The sequence below is a fragment of the Ceratotherium simum genome, chromosome 27, assembly GCF_057802395.1.
Source record: "Ceratotherium simum simum isolate JZ-2026a chromosome 27, ASM5780239v1, whole genome shotgun sequence".
In the NCBI taxonomy this organism is placed as follows: Eukaryota; Metazoa; Chordata; class Mammalia; order Perissodactyla; family Rhinocerotidae; genus Ceratotherium; species Ceratotherium simum.
Window position 1 is genome coordinate 2,795,657 of NC_141926.1, and position 12,535 is coordinate 2,808,191.

At 57.3% G+C, this 12,535-nt stretch overlaps 1 protein-coding gene across 3 annotated transcripts in view; it reads right to left on the reverse strand.

Annotated features, from left to right (window-relative positions):
- GATD3 (glutamine amidotransferase class 1 domain containing 3) overlaps positions 1-10,563 on the reverse strand; it is a 28,426-nt gene extending 17,863 nt beyond the window's left edge. For all 3 annotated transcript variants that reach the window (XR_015548699.1, XM_087418005.1, XM_004429722.3), the window contains exons 1-5: positions 10,311-10,563; positions 10,077-10,129; positions 8,669-8,782; positions 7,571-7,690; positions 3,710-3,802 (exon numbers count right to left, since the gene is read on the reverse strand). Coding sequence is in view for 2 of the 3 variants with exons in the window: in XM_087418005.1 (XP_087274131.1) it covers positions 3,710-3,802; positions 7,571-7,690; positions 8,669-8,782; positions 10,077-10,129; positions 10,311-10,469 (539 nt within the window). In the remaining variant the exon portion in view is untranslated. The remainder of the gene's footprint in view (positions 1-3,709; positions 3,803-7,570; positions 7,691-8,668; positions 8,783-10,076; positions 10,130-10,310) is intronic.
- Between the last annotated feature and the right edge of the window lie 1,972 nt (positions 10,564-12,535).

Below are 12,535 nucleotides of genomic sequence, written 5' to 3' on the forward strand. Positions count from 1 at the left end.
GACCGAGGGCGCAGCACGGCAGCCTGAAGGACACAAGGAACCCTGAAAACGAGCACCGACACGGCAGTCGTGGGGGACGGAGGGCACGATGGCACAGCCTCTGTCAGCTCCAAGAGGTGGAGCCTGTCCCCGGAACCTGAGCTGCCCGTGGTGGTTGTGACCAACGGAGGGCGGGGGCGCCGCACCGTGACTTGATCCTCAGCTGCTCCCCCACGTCTGGAGCCTCTGGGCACCGGGTGCCAGACCGGGGCAGCGTCTGGAGGAGAGATGACCCTGGCAACAGAGCTGCTGCGAGACAAGCACCAGGCCACCAGACACGGTGTGCGGGGACGCACAAGTTGACTCGCAGCAAAGGCAGCCGAAGGGGGCAGCTGTCTCAGGCCCGAGTTTTGGGGGTGGCTTGTCACAGAGCAACAGACAACCACAGCTGTACTGACCGGTTGTCACCAGATCCCCTCTTCCAAAGGGGAACACAAGAAGCCAGGGGACGCAGTTCAACCAGCAGGCTCATCTTACCTGCCAGTGCACAGAGGCAAGTGGATGCCTGGCAGCTATGCTGGCCATGGGAGCCAAGGACCCCCTCCCAGCAGAGCGCCAAGCCCCCTACACACCCACGAGCAGGCCGTTCTAGAGGCACCTGAGCCCCGCTGGTTCACCCTTGGTGCACACGCCACCAGGGCTGGGCCATCACCGGCACCTGCCCTCGGGGCTGCTACAAGGGTCTGCTTTTCACCAGGAGGCCCTGCCGCCCAGCAGCTCCTGAGCCTGGCAGTTCAGCCGACACAGACGCCTTCAGGCCAGGCACTGCAGCACGAGAGCACGGGACACCTGCCACAGCAGCTCCAGGCTGGGCCACCCCGTCGTGGAGCTGTCAGGGACTGCCCTCCCCCACCCGGGGTCCACATGCCCTCCCGACCGCACCCCAGCCTCCTCCTGGCCACACCGTCTTCCCACACACCCTCTTCTCCTGTGTCTTTAACAGCACTTACAGGTTTCCCCCGCTATCCCCACCTGGCTTTTACAAAAGACCTACATCAGTGCCTGTTTTGGCCAAATGAAAGAAATCCAAATAGGATTTTCACTTTTACGATAAAAGGCGAAAAGTGAAAACGGCACTCAGCCATCGTTTTGCAGCGAGCCGTTCGAGAGGCTCCACAGTCAAGCAGACTGCAGTGTTTCAGGCCCTCCACAGAGCCACAGCAGATGGGCGCCTCGACCTCCCACACCAGGCAGACACAGCAAGTGCAGCCGACAGTGACCTGCCTGCCCTGGTGGACCAGATGACGAGACGCGAACACACGACCCTCCTCCTCTCTCCGACTGTCCTCCTGGTTCCCGTAAGTGAAGCTGCACTGTACATTCAGGATTCCTACCTTATAAGGCTGTGCATCTATCACATCACTCCTGCTTTCTCTATATGTTAGTAGCGTTATAGGTCTCACGTGTTATCTCTATGATTTGGTACATTATTCTCTGGATCTGGGAACGCTCAAAAATTTTCCCTTACAATTTCATGGTAACTGCTTCTTCATTTTATGCCATTTAGCTTCTGAAAGGTTTCTAGGAACGCTGTATTTCGGGTAGCTGGGGAAACCTGGATCTGGTTCTACTGTGCTGACGTTAACGCCCCGTATTGAAGCTGCTGTAGTAAAAAGTCGTTAAAAATGTATTCATGTACTTACTTAAATGTCGTGACAACTGAAACTACTTCTCAGAAACCTACAAGATGAGATTTCCCTCGGCTACTGAACAGGCAAGTCACTGGAACTGATGTCTCGGGAGCATCCGGAGTTGGGAGACTTCACAGGTACGGGAAGCCCAGTGCAGGACGCCCAGAAATGAAGGCTGTGGCCACCAGCCCTGAGCCAGGTTGTCTGGGCAACCACCTGCTCTGGTCTTAGGCTGTGGACGCTGAAGCAGGCTGCACAGCACGCTCCTACAGAAGCCCCGGCCCGCTCCGCTCCTGCACGGAAGGCAGGGGACACACAGGCCAGGCAGCAAAGCCAGCTGACCCCCCCACTCCCGGCTGTGCTTCTGCTGAGCAGGGTGAGAGTGGGCAGACTGCTCAGAAGGGGAGGCAAGGCACACTGACCTGAAAAGGGCATTTCATGAGTGGCCAGGACAACACTAGTGCTTTTTGAGAGAAAGCCAAGGAAACTGCTATGGGAGGGACTGAACTGAGCCTCCAACAGGGCGGCCGATACAGAGCAGTCTCACGGTCCCTGCCCACCCTGTGGCCCACGGTTAGCGAGGGATGACACTGGCCTTGCTTCCTCTGGGACACACTCAGCTGAGAGACACCTGTTTACGCGAACGGGCAGAATGTCTGCAGGAAAGGGGTCTGTCTGCTCAGCTTCTGTCCTACGTGTTGTCCTTCAGTCAGTCACGAAGGGCCCCAGGTTCCTCCCTGGGCACTCTCCCGCGTAAATGGGTGCTGCTCCAGTGACAGTGTCCTGGGAGGTGAGAGATGCCACACAGCATTGTTGTCAGCCACCCTGACTTCCTCAGCACCAGCTCTTCCGAGCAGGCCCGAGTCTGGGAGGATGGAGGGAGACGGCGTTGTGCACGCAGATGTACTCCCAGGCTACAGACCCAAGGCTGGCGCCGTTAGTGATCGGGGAGCTCCCTGGACCTCAGGTGAGTGACTATGAGGTCTATGACAGATGCTGACTCTCAGCGGGGACTGTCCTTTTCAGCCCCTGTACCTCATTCACACAGGGGGTTCTAACATAACCCTGTTCTTTCTCGGTTTGCCAACAACATGCCAGTAGGCAGCTGTCCATCCGACGGAGGTCAGAGTGGCCTCTCTAGTGCCTCCTGCTGAATTCTGTTCTCAGCTGTCTGTGCACCGCTGGGCTCTGGAGAGGACTTCTCCAACCAGCGATGGACTCCAAGGCCACGCGGTCCACGCGTTCCAGCTCACTACGGGACAAACGACGCACTGCATAAAGCAGGACCGAGGGGCGACTGCTGGGACATTCGTGGGAACGGAAGTCTGACGAGATCAGGCCTGATGATGGGGTCTCCATCCCAGGTCTCCAAGAGTCTCTCCCGGTTGCAGGTTATGGCTGGCCTCACCAGGACCGAGGACCGAGGACCAAGGCTCTGACATGAGCAAAGGCTGTGCCAATGCATGAGTCTGGTTGTGCAGGGGGGTGTGAGGACCCTCATGTGTGGCCGTGTCCTTGGCCTCAGTACCCAGTCCTTGGGCCGTGACGTGTGATCGGTGCATGACTCCAGGAGGAAGGGCAGCTGAGTGACGAGGGGTCAGGAATGCTGCTCACGACAGCAATCAGAGTGGAAATATGAGAGGTAGCTAAGGGGCTGCTCTGAGCAAGGACGGGAAGGTGAGGCCAGGTGAGGGGAAGAGGCACTGGTAAAGGCTGGGGGTGAGGGAAGCTGTGACTAGGGAACCTTCCAGAAGCTGATAGAATCAAACTTTCTCCTTCCTGTTAAGTCACCAAAAAAATAAACGTGACCCACACACTTTTCAGAGTTGGAAGGCACCTGTGAGATCTTGTGAAACCCGCTCAGTTAAAACGAGGAAAGGCCCAGAGTTTCCAAGCCCACACAGCTCACAACTGCTAAGCTCCTGGCTGCCAGCCAGTCCCCTCCACCCCACCACCTGGCCTCAGACCCAGGCCAGCTGTCACTGGGTCCCAAGTGGAGGCCCCCATGTCCCTGCCAGGCCCGCTCTGGCCGTACATACCCAATGGGCTTCCCAGCCTTGTGGAACTCCTTCAGGACGCGCTCCACGTCTTTATTGACTTTGCAATCCTTCCCGTCCACGGCGAATGTGCTCCTGCCAGAGAGAGGAGTCCTCAGACCCCACAGCTGGGTGTCCACTTGCCACCACCACCCAAGCCCACCTCAGAGCTTACGTGTGGTTCCGTCAACTCCTCTGCTTCTGAAATAAGTCACTAATGTGTGTGTGTGCACGTGCGTGTGTGCATATATATACACATTTCTTTGATGTTTTTCAAAACAGAAAGCAGCAGGAAGAGGACAGCAGAGGCAGGAGAAGAGCAGACACCAGAGCAAATGAAAGCCGTGGCTGCTCAGGCCGTGAGCCAGGACCATGCGGTGCTCAGAAGCCGGCTCGGTAAACCAGGAACAGCAAGACATGCAATTGGCCTAAAACCAGTGACAGATACTGCACTCCACTAACAAGGAAAAGAAATGCAAATCAAACCAGACACCATCTATTCCACCGGAGCAAGAGCAGCGGAGGTTTCTAGATCAGTACCCCCCGCACAGCCGGGGGCTGTGTGCCCATGCATCTCTCTGGAAGGCAATCTGGTGAGACCCGTCCAACTTCAGAGAACACCCTCTGCCCAAAGCCCCACTTCTGGGCTTTCCTCCATTCTGTTTATGTGTTCGACTGCTCTATCCTGGGATGTTCGCAGCATCACACACAAAGGACTGGAAACCTCTTGGGGGAGACGGACGTTCACTATCCTGACGTGCTGACGATCTCTCGGGGTGTGTACACACGTCAGAACTTATCAACTTTTACACCTGAAGACATGTACGTCAATTATACCTCCAAAAAGCTATTAAGATAAAAGAGAGGTGGGCCAGCCCGTGGATTAGCGGTTAAGTGCGCGTGCTCCGCTACCAGCGGCCCGAGGTTCGGATCCCGGGCGCGCACCGACGCACCGCTTCTCCGGCCATGCTGAGGCCGCATCCCACATACAGCAACTAGAAGGATGTGCAGCTATGACACACAACTATCTACTGGGGCTTTGGGGGAAAAAAAAAAAAGGAGGAGGATTGGCAATAGATGTTAGCTCAGAGCCGGTCTTCCTCAGCAAAAAGAGGATGATTAGCATAGATGTTAGCTCAGGGCTGATCTTCCTCACCAAAAAAAAAAAAAAAAAGATAAAAAAGAGGGCTGGAAATCACACGTGTCCATCAGGCTTGAGTCGTCTACCCAATGGGATCTGTGGGGGCAGCTGTTGGACAATTAATGGACCAGCACCATCCATGCTGTTGAGTGGTAATACAGAGTGCACAACCACGAGCTAAGAGGCTGCCATCCAGTTAGATTTTTAACCAACCACATACACGGATCTCTCGGGAAACGCAAAAGCTGGTAACAGTGGCAAAGAGGAGCCGGGGTCTCAAACAGGAAGAAATGAACGCACCTGCCGCCCTTAACTCACACCACACCTTAACAACAAAGCCGCCACCACACAGGAGACCACTGACGCCAGAGCCGGCCTCTCTTCTGGAAAGGTCAGAAAGAAGGGGACTGGCGACCAGAGGCTGCAGCTTTCTCCAGAGGAGCGTGAGCTCAAAGACACATGTGCTGACCCGAGGCCCACCGCCTCCTCGAACGCCGAGACAGGCAGCCAACAACCCAGCGAGTTAACCAAGGGTGGGTGGTCAGCCATGCTGGGACAGGACCCCGACAAACCTCAAACTGCTCCGCCGCCCCCACCAGAAGCAGTGCTAAGGGTCAAGGGTAAGGTGCAGCGGTTTCTGAGGCAAGCTCATCCTCCCGAGAAAGAAACCCTGGTCCTAAGGAGGTCAAAATCCAGCCAATGGTTCTCTGTGTCACCTGCCAGGAGGCTCATGAAGATGGCGACGTGGGGAAATCACTTGAAAGACTGGCTTTTGGAAGAGAGAGTGGACATGAGGCGGGGAAAGAGCTCCCAGCAGGAGAAAGGAGCGTGGGCACTGTTTCGAGGGGCTGGGAGACCAGATGGGAACCTGGAGAAAGGAGGCGTTCTGATGCCCGCAGGCGGAGGGAGCCTCGAGGTGTCACAACACGGGAGGGCCGTGAGCAGAGTTAGACTTCAGGGAACGTAACCACTTCTGCCCCTCCCCACAGCCAGCTAGGAGGTTATCGGGCTGCTGCAGGCGGAATGGCAACCATCAGCTGGCCAGCTGACCCAGCCAGGTAGAGAGGGGACAGTGAGTACGGGATCCGAGGCATCGGCCTGAACCGCCCCCACCCCTCCCCTGAACAGGGGAGGTCCAGAGAACACGAGAGCCTGACAGAAGCCGAGCGCAAGTTAGGGGACGTGGCTTTAAACATCACCAACATACTCTAACGACTCTCGGGCAGGAAGCTGGAAATACTGGTCAGAAAGGGGGAGATCCAGGGTCCAGATGTGGGGACAGCTGAGCCACGTGCAGAGGAAATTTCTGGGGGAGTACAGAGAAGGGGTGCAGGAGGAGGGAAGGGGCTCCACAAAGGAGCAGCTGGGAAGAACTGGGGCCCCGTGGGCAGTTCCGAGGGCGCTCCGACAGCACTCACAGAGAACTCGTGGAGAGGAGGGAGAATGGGATCCCTTGGGTTTAGTATCTGGCGGATACTGGAAACCTCCGAAAGGAGACCCAGACAGCTCAGTGAGGAGGGAAACGGGTTGGTGCGAGGCTGGAGAACCCGCACAGCAGGAGAGCAGGTGGGCACCAGCACCCTTGCAGAGTCTGAGAGTGAAAGGGAGCACGGGGGGAAACGAGAAGAAAGCCGTATTCCCGGAGCGATGCCCGGAGGCGGCGGCGGGCACGGCAGGAGAGGGTGGGGAGGAGGTGAGAGGATCCGAGGCATCGGTTTGATCCCCCGCCCTCCCCTTTCTGACCCACATTTCCAGCTGCTGCCAGAGGCCTCCACCAGCAGAGGAGTGAGCAGGCGGAGGGCTGGAGCCCCGGCGGCCAAGGCCACAGAACCCCAGGGATGACCCAGTCAGCAGGAAGGCAAGCCCCAGGGGCTGGCTGCCTGTGGTTACACCCAGATATCTTGTCCCCAGAGACCCCAGGGCCTGGGGCAGAAAAATGTTCTTATCCTTGACACAGGAAAACGCTTGATCCAGGGCCCAATTTGCTGATCTGTTGTGTTTCCATCAAAACACGTAGTCTGGGTTGTTACGCGCACTACACTGCACGTTTAAACCCCCAAAACTGTCGGGCACAGCTGCTTCCCGTCTTCCGGCACCGTGACGGCCATGTGGGGAACCTGCCGTCACCAGAGCAGCAGCCCCGGACCCACCCTGGGAGGGACATGCTGGGACACATAGACATTCCACGAACTCACAGAAGGAAAACAGAAAGGAACCAGAGAACGGAAAGAGGACCCGAAACCCCCAAGGACGTCACAGCTGTGCTGTGATGGCCTCCCAGGCTTGTGGTCCAGTTACTGGGGCAACAACCCAAAGGGCAAAGCAAGAAAGCTCCCCCCACCTCCTGCCAGGACCATCACCCAAAGGGCCTGACCGGAAAAGCAGATTTCCACGCTGCCCACAGGAGAGCTGGTGTCTGCAAGAACCATGGACGGGGAGATGGGTTTTGAGTGACAAGACCCACCAGGACTGCAGTTAGAGCGGAGGGAGCCCACACCCTCAACTGCGGCCAGGTCCCCAGAAGCACTCAGAAAGGAGTGAGGAGAGAAAACTCCACAGCTTGCTCAGAAGTGACTTAGCCTCACCCTACAAAGGTCCCCGTCACAGAGCAGCTACGTGCATCGTCTGGACCCCTAGGCCCCTCACAGCTGCTCACATCACCACCTCGGCCCCATCTACCGCTCCAGGTGCAAAGCAGAAGACCCCAGAGCTCACACACGCACAGGTTTTTGGCGGCTCCAAATCCTCTGGGGAATATGACAGCGTCATGGTTGGCCGCACTGAGCCGGGCCAGGTCGCTGATCTTGCCGCGGGCAATCCTCGCCGACTCAGTCAGCACGTTCCTGGGAAAGGACACAAAGAGAGGCCCGAAAAGAGGTTCAGCGTGAACCAGAGAAGGGGGCAGGATGGAGCCCATCACCAAACAAGGGAATGTGTTCCCTCGGCCCCAGAGATGCGCACTCACAAGTACATTAGGTTTGATGCCTAGAAAAGGTGACATAGCTACAGTGACATAAGTCTACACTCAAAATGTCTCCTGGAACCCATGGGATCCACACTTCAGAACCCACGCCAAGTTATCTGGAACTTTCTGCATCAATTTGGGGCCACCAGGAAGATAGAAACTCTTCTGAGTGTCCGAGGTAGACACCATTCAGTGCGGGGAGTTGACAGATGAGACAGTGGTGGGAAAGTTAAGAAACTGCTGCTTGGGGTGAGTGAAGCAGGCCCAGGGTCAGCCACAGCAGGAGCCACCACCACCCTCGGCTGTGGGGCCCAGGGCCAGGGGCCCAGGCAGAAGAAACCGCAGGGGCCTTTAGTGGGGAACCACAGCCCCCAGGAGAGAGCTGCGGCCCCATCTCTCACTCTCTGAACACAGCTGGAAGGCGCCTGGAACCACAGCCTCCAGGGGCCCCAGGCCGGGCAGGACAGGAGGGGAGAGCTGGATCTCAGGGCGGGCAGGGTCAGGACTGCATGCGCCTCCAGAACAGAAATGCCTCTGGGAGCTAGCTCAGACACGTGGGCCCAAGAGGGGAGCGAGGCGAGCGACCCAAGTGAGATGCACTCCTCTAGTCAAAAGGAAGGTATGAGGACCTGCCAGGGGGAACTTTCTTTTGATGTTTCAGTAAGTATTCAGTAATTACATTCTGAGACTCGCAGCATTATCACAGAACAGCCTGAGGATGACTGCTCTGAAGAAAGATCATTCACATGGACATAGACTCAGCTCAAGCCCAGGATGAAGCAACCACTTGTGCAGGTTCTCCGGGAGTCTCAACCTGCCCCGTGCACGCTCTGGGACCAGAGGGGTGGACCCACACCTGGTTTCGCTCTCAGAAGGCTGCCCCTTGGTGTGGTCAATCACGTGCATCTGAGGCATGTCAGGAGCAAAGATCTGGACCTCGGCACCGCCACGGCTCAGGTGGACCAGGATCCTGCAGGGAGAAAAGCAGGATTTTAGCTGAGTGCCAGGGACAAATTCCTTATGTATGTGAATATCCTATTTGCTTTGCAAAAAGTTATGCTTGGCCTGCTAACAACCCAAATGCCCACAGTTCAAATTCATTGTCACTAAACTAGCCTGCGGAGACCAGCTAGGCCCCAAGCTCCCTTTACAAAACAAGGTATGGAGCAGGGTGGCCCGACTGGTGTCACAGCCTGGATATCTGGGTTCCCAGGCTCCTCTGGGGCGCTCTTCCTCCCACAGGCCAACTGACAGGTCTTGAAGTTTGAGGGAAGCTTTTGGTCACAACAGTAAGTTCATTCTTGGTGCCCCCAACTTTTCCGTTCTAGGGGTTGGAGACAGACATGGCACGTGTAGTGCCATTCCCCGTAGAGCAAGAGGCAACTCACCAACCTGTCCCAGACGCGGGGCCCGAGGGTCTCCCTGTCAGAGGAGGAGGAGGCATGAGGTGCGTGGCCCGATAGAGCCAGGACCGCCCTGGTTCTCCGGCTCTGCTCCTCATAACCTCCCCAGCACTCCATACACAACTCCCTGTCTGTGCATGGGAGGTTTCAAGCTGTTCTCCTGCTACCGGTTGCCTCCTCTGCTCTCTTGTTCCCCCAGTCCCCTCCAGGAAACTCTCCTGGCGGCCCAGCAGCTCCGCACACTCCAAAGTTCACTCCACGTCTAGCGCCAACACAGGATACGCTGGCAACCCCCACGGGGAGGGCTCTGCGGCAACACACAGCCCCCAGCCTCAGGCTCCTGTGGGGACCCGAGAGGCCTGAGCTTGGGAGGGGGGCATTCTCCAAGCAGTCCCCAACTTACTCCAAACCTAACAGCCTCTACTGGTGCTGCTCACAGAAACCTTTCTCAAAAAAATAAAAAACCAGAATACAAACTACTCAGGGCCAGCAGACAGGTCACATCAATGACCATCCGTCCACAGCCAAGGTCGCTGGGCAGCCCTGAGCTCCTGCTGGAGGGCTGAAGGGAAACAGGTGCCCGCTTCCAGAATGCAGTGTGATCCTGATGTTAACATGGGGGAAAGGACCAGAAGGTGCCGATAAGTGGTTATCCCCGGGAGACAGCACTACAGAACATAATTTAACAGCTTTATTGTGTGCCCCTGTATGTTACACACGCGATCTATAAAATTTTCACTTTGTGTCTCCTGGGGTCTGGTCAGTGATTTTTGCCACTTTAACCAGAGAAAGCCTTCTCCAAACGGCTCAGGAGAAGGCAAACCGCTCTTCCCGAGAGCCAAGTGTCACCTAGGAACTTACGCCGAGGCCTCGTGGAGCTCCGTCCCGTCGTAGACCCCGCATCCCGACAGCACCTGCGGAGGGGCAGACGGTCACTGGAAGCCCGCTCGGTGGGCGGACTAGGGGCGGAGAGTGGGGGCGGGGCCCGACCTCGAACCGGGGGTGGGCAGAGGGCTCGACCTCGGGCGGGGGTTGGAGGGTCAGACCCTGACTCCTCCATTTCTAATGGATCGACCTCGGGCGGCGTCCACTCACCAGCGCGACCCTAGCCCCGGGGCGCGGCGCGGAGCCGTGCAGAGCCGCGCGGGGGGAGGGCGCTCGTGCGCCGGGGTACAGCGGCCGCAGGCCGGGGAACCGCGGGAACGCGGAGGCCGCCGCCAGCCTGGGCACCACCAACGCCCTGACAGCCGCCATGAGTGCGCTGGGACTGCGGGGTCGCAAGGTCACGCGGCCGCGGAGCCCCACGCAAAAACCAGCCCAGCCGCGCCTGCGCAGTCGCCCTGTCCCGCGCCACTCACCGGAGCGCGCCTGCGCAGTCGCCCCGTCGCGTTCCCCTCCCGCGAGCGCGTCGGTGGGCGGGGCCGCGCCTGCGCAGTCGCCCGGTGGTGCTCGGGCTCAGACCCCGCGAAGGCGGGTGATGGGGCCCCTGGGGGAGGCGTCTGCCCGCCCCGCCGTGGCCCTCGCGCTCTTGGTGTCCGGCTCTCGGCTGTCCCGCCGCGTCCTGCTGTCCAGTGTCCGAGCATCACTGCGCTGAAATAGACTCAATCAACTCCAGCACCACCGTCATCCCTAAAAGTGGTTCCTCAGTATCGAACGCCCAGCGCTCACACGTCGACTTCTCGTAAATGTCTTTTTCTTCTTAGTGTTTGAATCGGGATCCAAAGGAGGTCCTCACCTGGCATTTGGGGCAGGGCCCCACCTCCTGCTCTTTCAGTTTCCGTTGATGTCGCCCCCTTCTCCTGAGTGTCCCTCTGGGTTTGCGGGCTGCACCCCGGGGTGACTGACGAACTGCCTGTCCTCCGATTTCTGTAATTTACCGCTCCATCCAGGGGCTCCACCAGGGTGAGTCTGGGGCAAGAACAGCCATAGTGCCGTCTGCTCGCTTCTTGTGACCTGCACCCCCCATTGATGCTCAGTGCACGTGGATGCGTTAAATCACTGCAAAATGGGGATACTCTGATGCCTTCAGGTACTAGCTGCAATTCTCCTGTTAAAGAAATATCTAGTTGTTATCCAGGAGCTGGTTCACATCGAAACGACTGGACACATGCCTTATTCTTTCCCTTAATTTACTAATTTTCAAACTAACAACACAGGTTTTTGAAATAATTTGGATGGTCACTGTTGGAGGTGGCTGGTGAGTGAGACAGGCTGGGATTGCAGATACATTGGATGTTTCAGCCCAAGGCTGGACGACACTGTCATTAGATGTTCAAATTGTCACACTTTAGACTCGTACACTTAATTTCTGCTAGGAGATTCTCCTGGGAAACTAGAATAACAAACATGGGGCATTGAGCTTGGAACGTTTCACTGTCTTTATTCCAGAACCTTCATCCCTGACTCCTCCATTTCTATGGATGGACCCAATTTCTTCTGGACCCACGAGAGCTGTTCTCAATCCTTTCCCTGCAGCTGAGAACTCTCCCACAGGCATCCTGGCTTCTCACAGCTCTGATGGACCAGCCGGCTTCATCCGTTTCTCCCCTGGGGGCCATATCCGGAACATCAGCTGGTGATCACGGGAAGATGCTAAAACACACTAGGTCTGCTGAACTCTTTTAGGAAGGAAATGCTAACATGCAGATTCTATTTAGTCAGTCTGGGAGCCAAGACCCTGTCTCTCTACCAGGCTCCCTCCTGGGTGCTGCTGCTGCCAGGCCTTGAGCAGGGAGGCCACTCGGCCACTGCTCCTGGACCCCACCTGCAGAGCCCCCACCTCTCAGTCATCTGCACCTCCAGGGGCCTCTACTCAGCTGCATTTCACTGTGCACACGTGAAACTTAGTGACAAAGCTGAGGTGAAGAGAAGGGAATACTGGAGTTTTCTAGCCTAAGTTACATGTGGAGATGATGTGTAGGAAGAAACACCAGTGACAGTAGAGGTCTGAGCTCTGCAGGCCTGAGCACATGCACTATGGGTGAACAGACTCAGGTTAGAACCCCCTCGAGTGGGCACCAGGCCAGCTGTGAAGGGCTTTCCTGTTAGACGGTGGTGGTGGCAGCAGCTCCTGGTGCATGAGGTGTTACATGCACACCTCCCTCTCCCCATGCAGCCCATCAGGCCTCCGCCAGCATGGGGAGGTGGGCAGGTATCGGCTCCACGTCCCAGGCGAGCACAGGAGAGCCGGATGCCGTGCCATGACTTGTTGGCCACACCTCTGGTGAGCCATATGCTGGGGCCCTGTAGACGCCATGCCCGCACGCTGTCTGGGAAGTACTGCACCCAGGTCTGCCCTGTGTCCTGACCTGGAGGCTGCT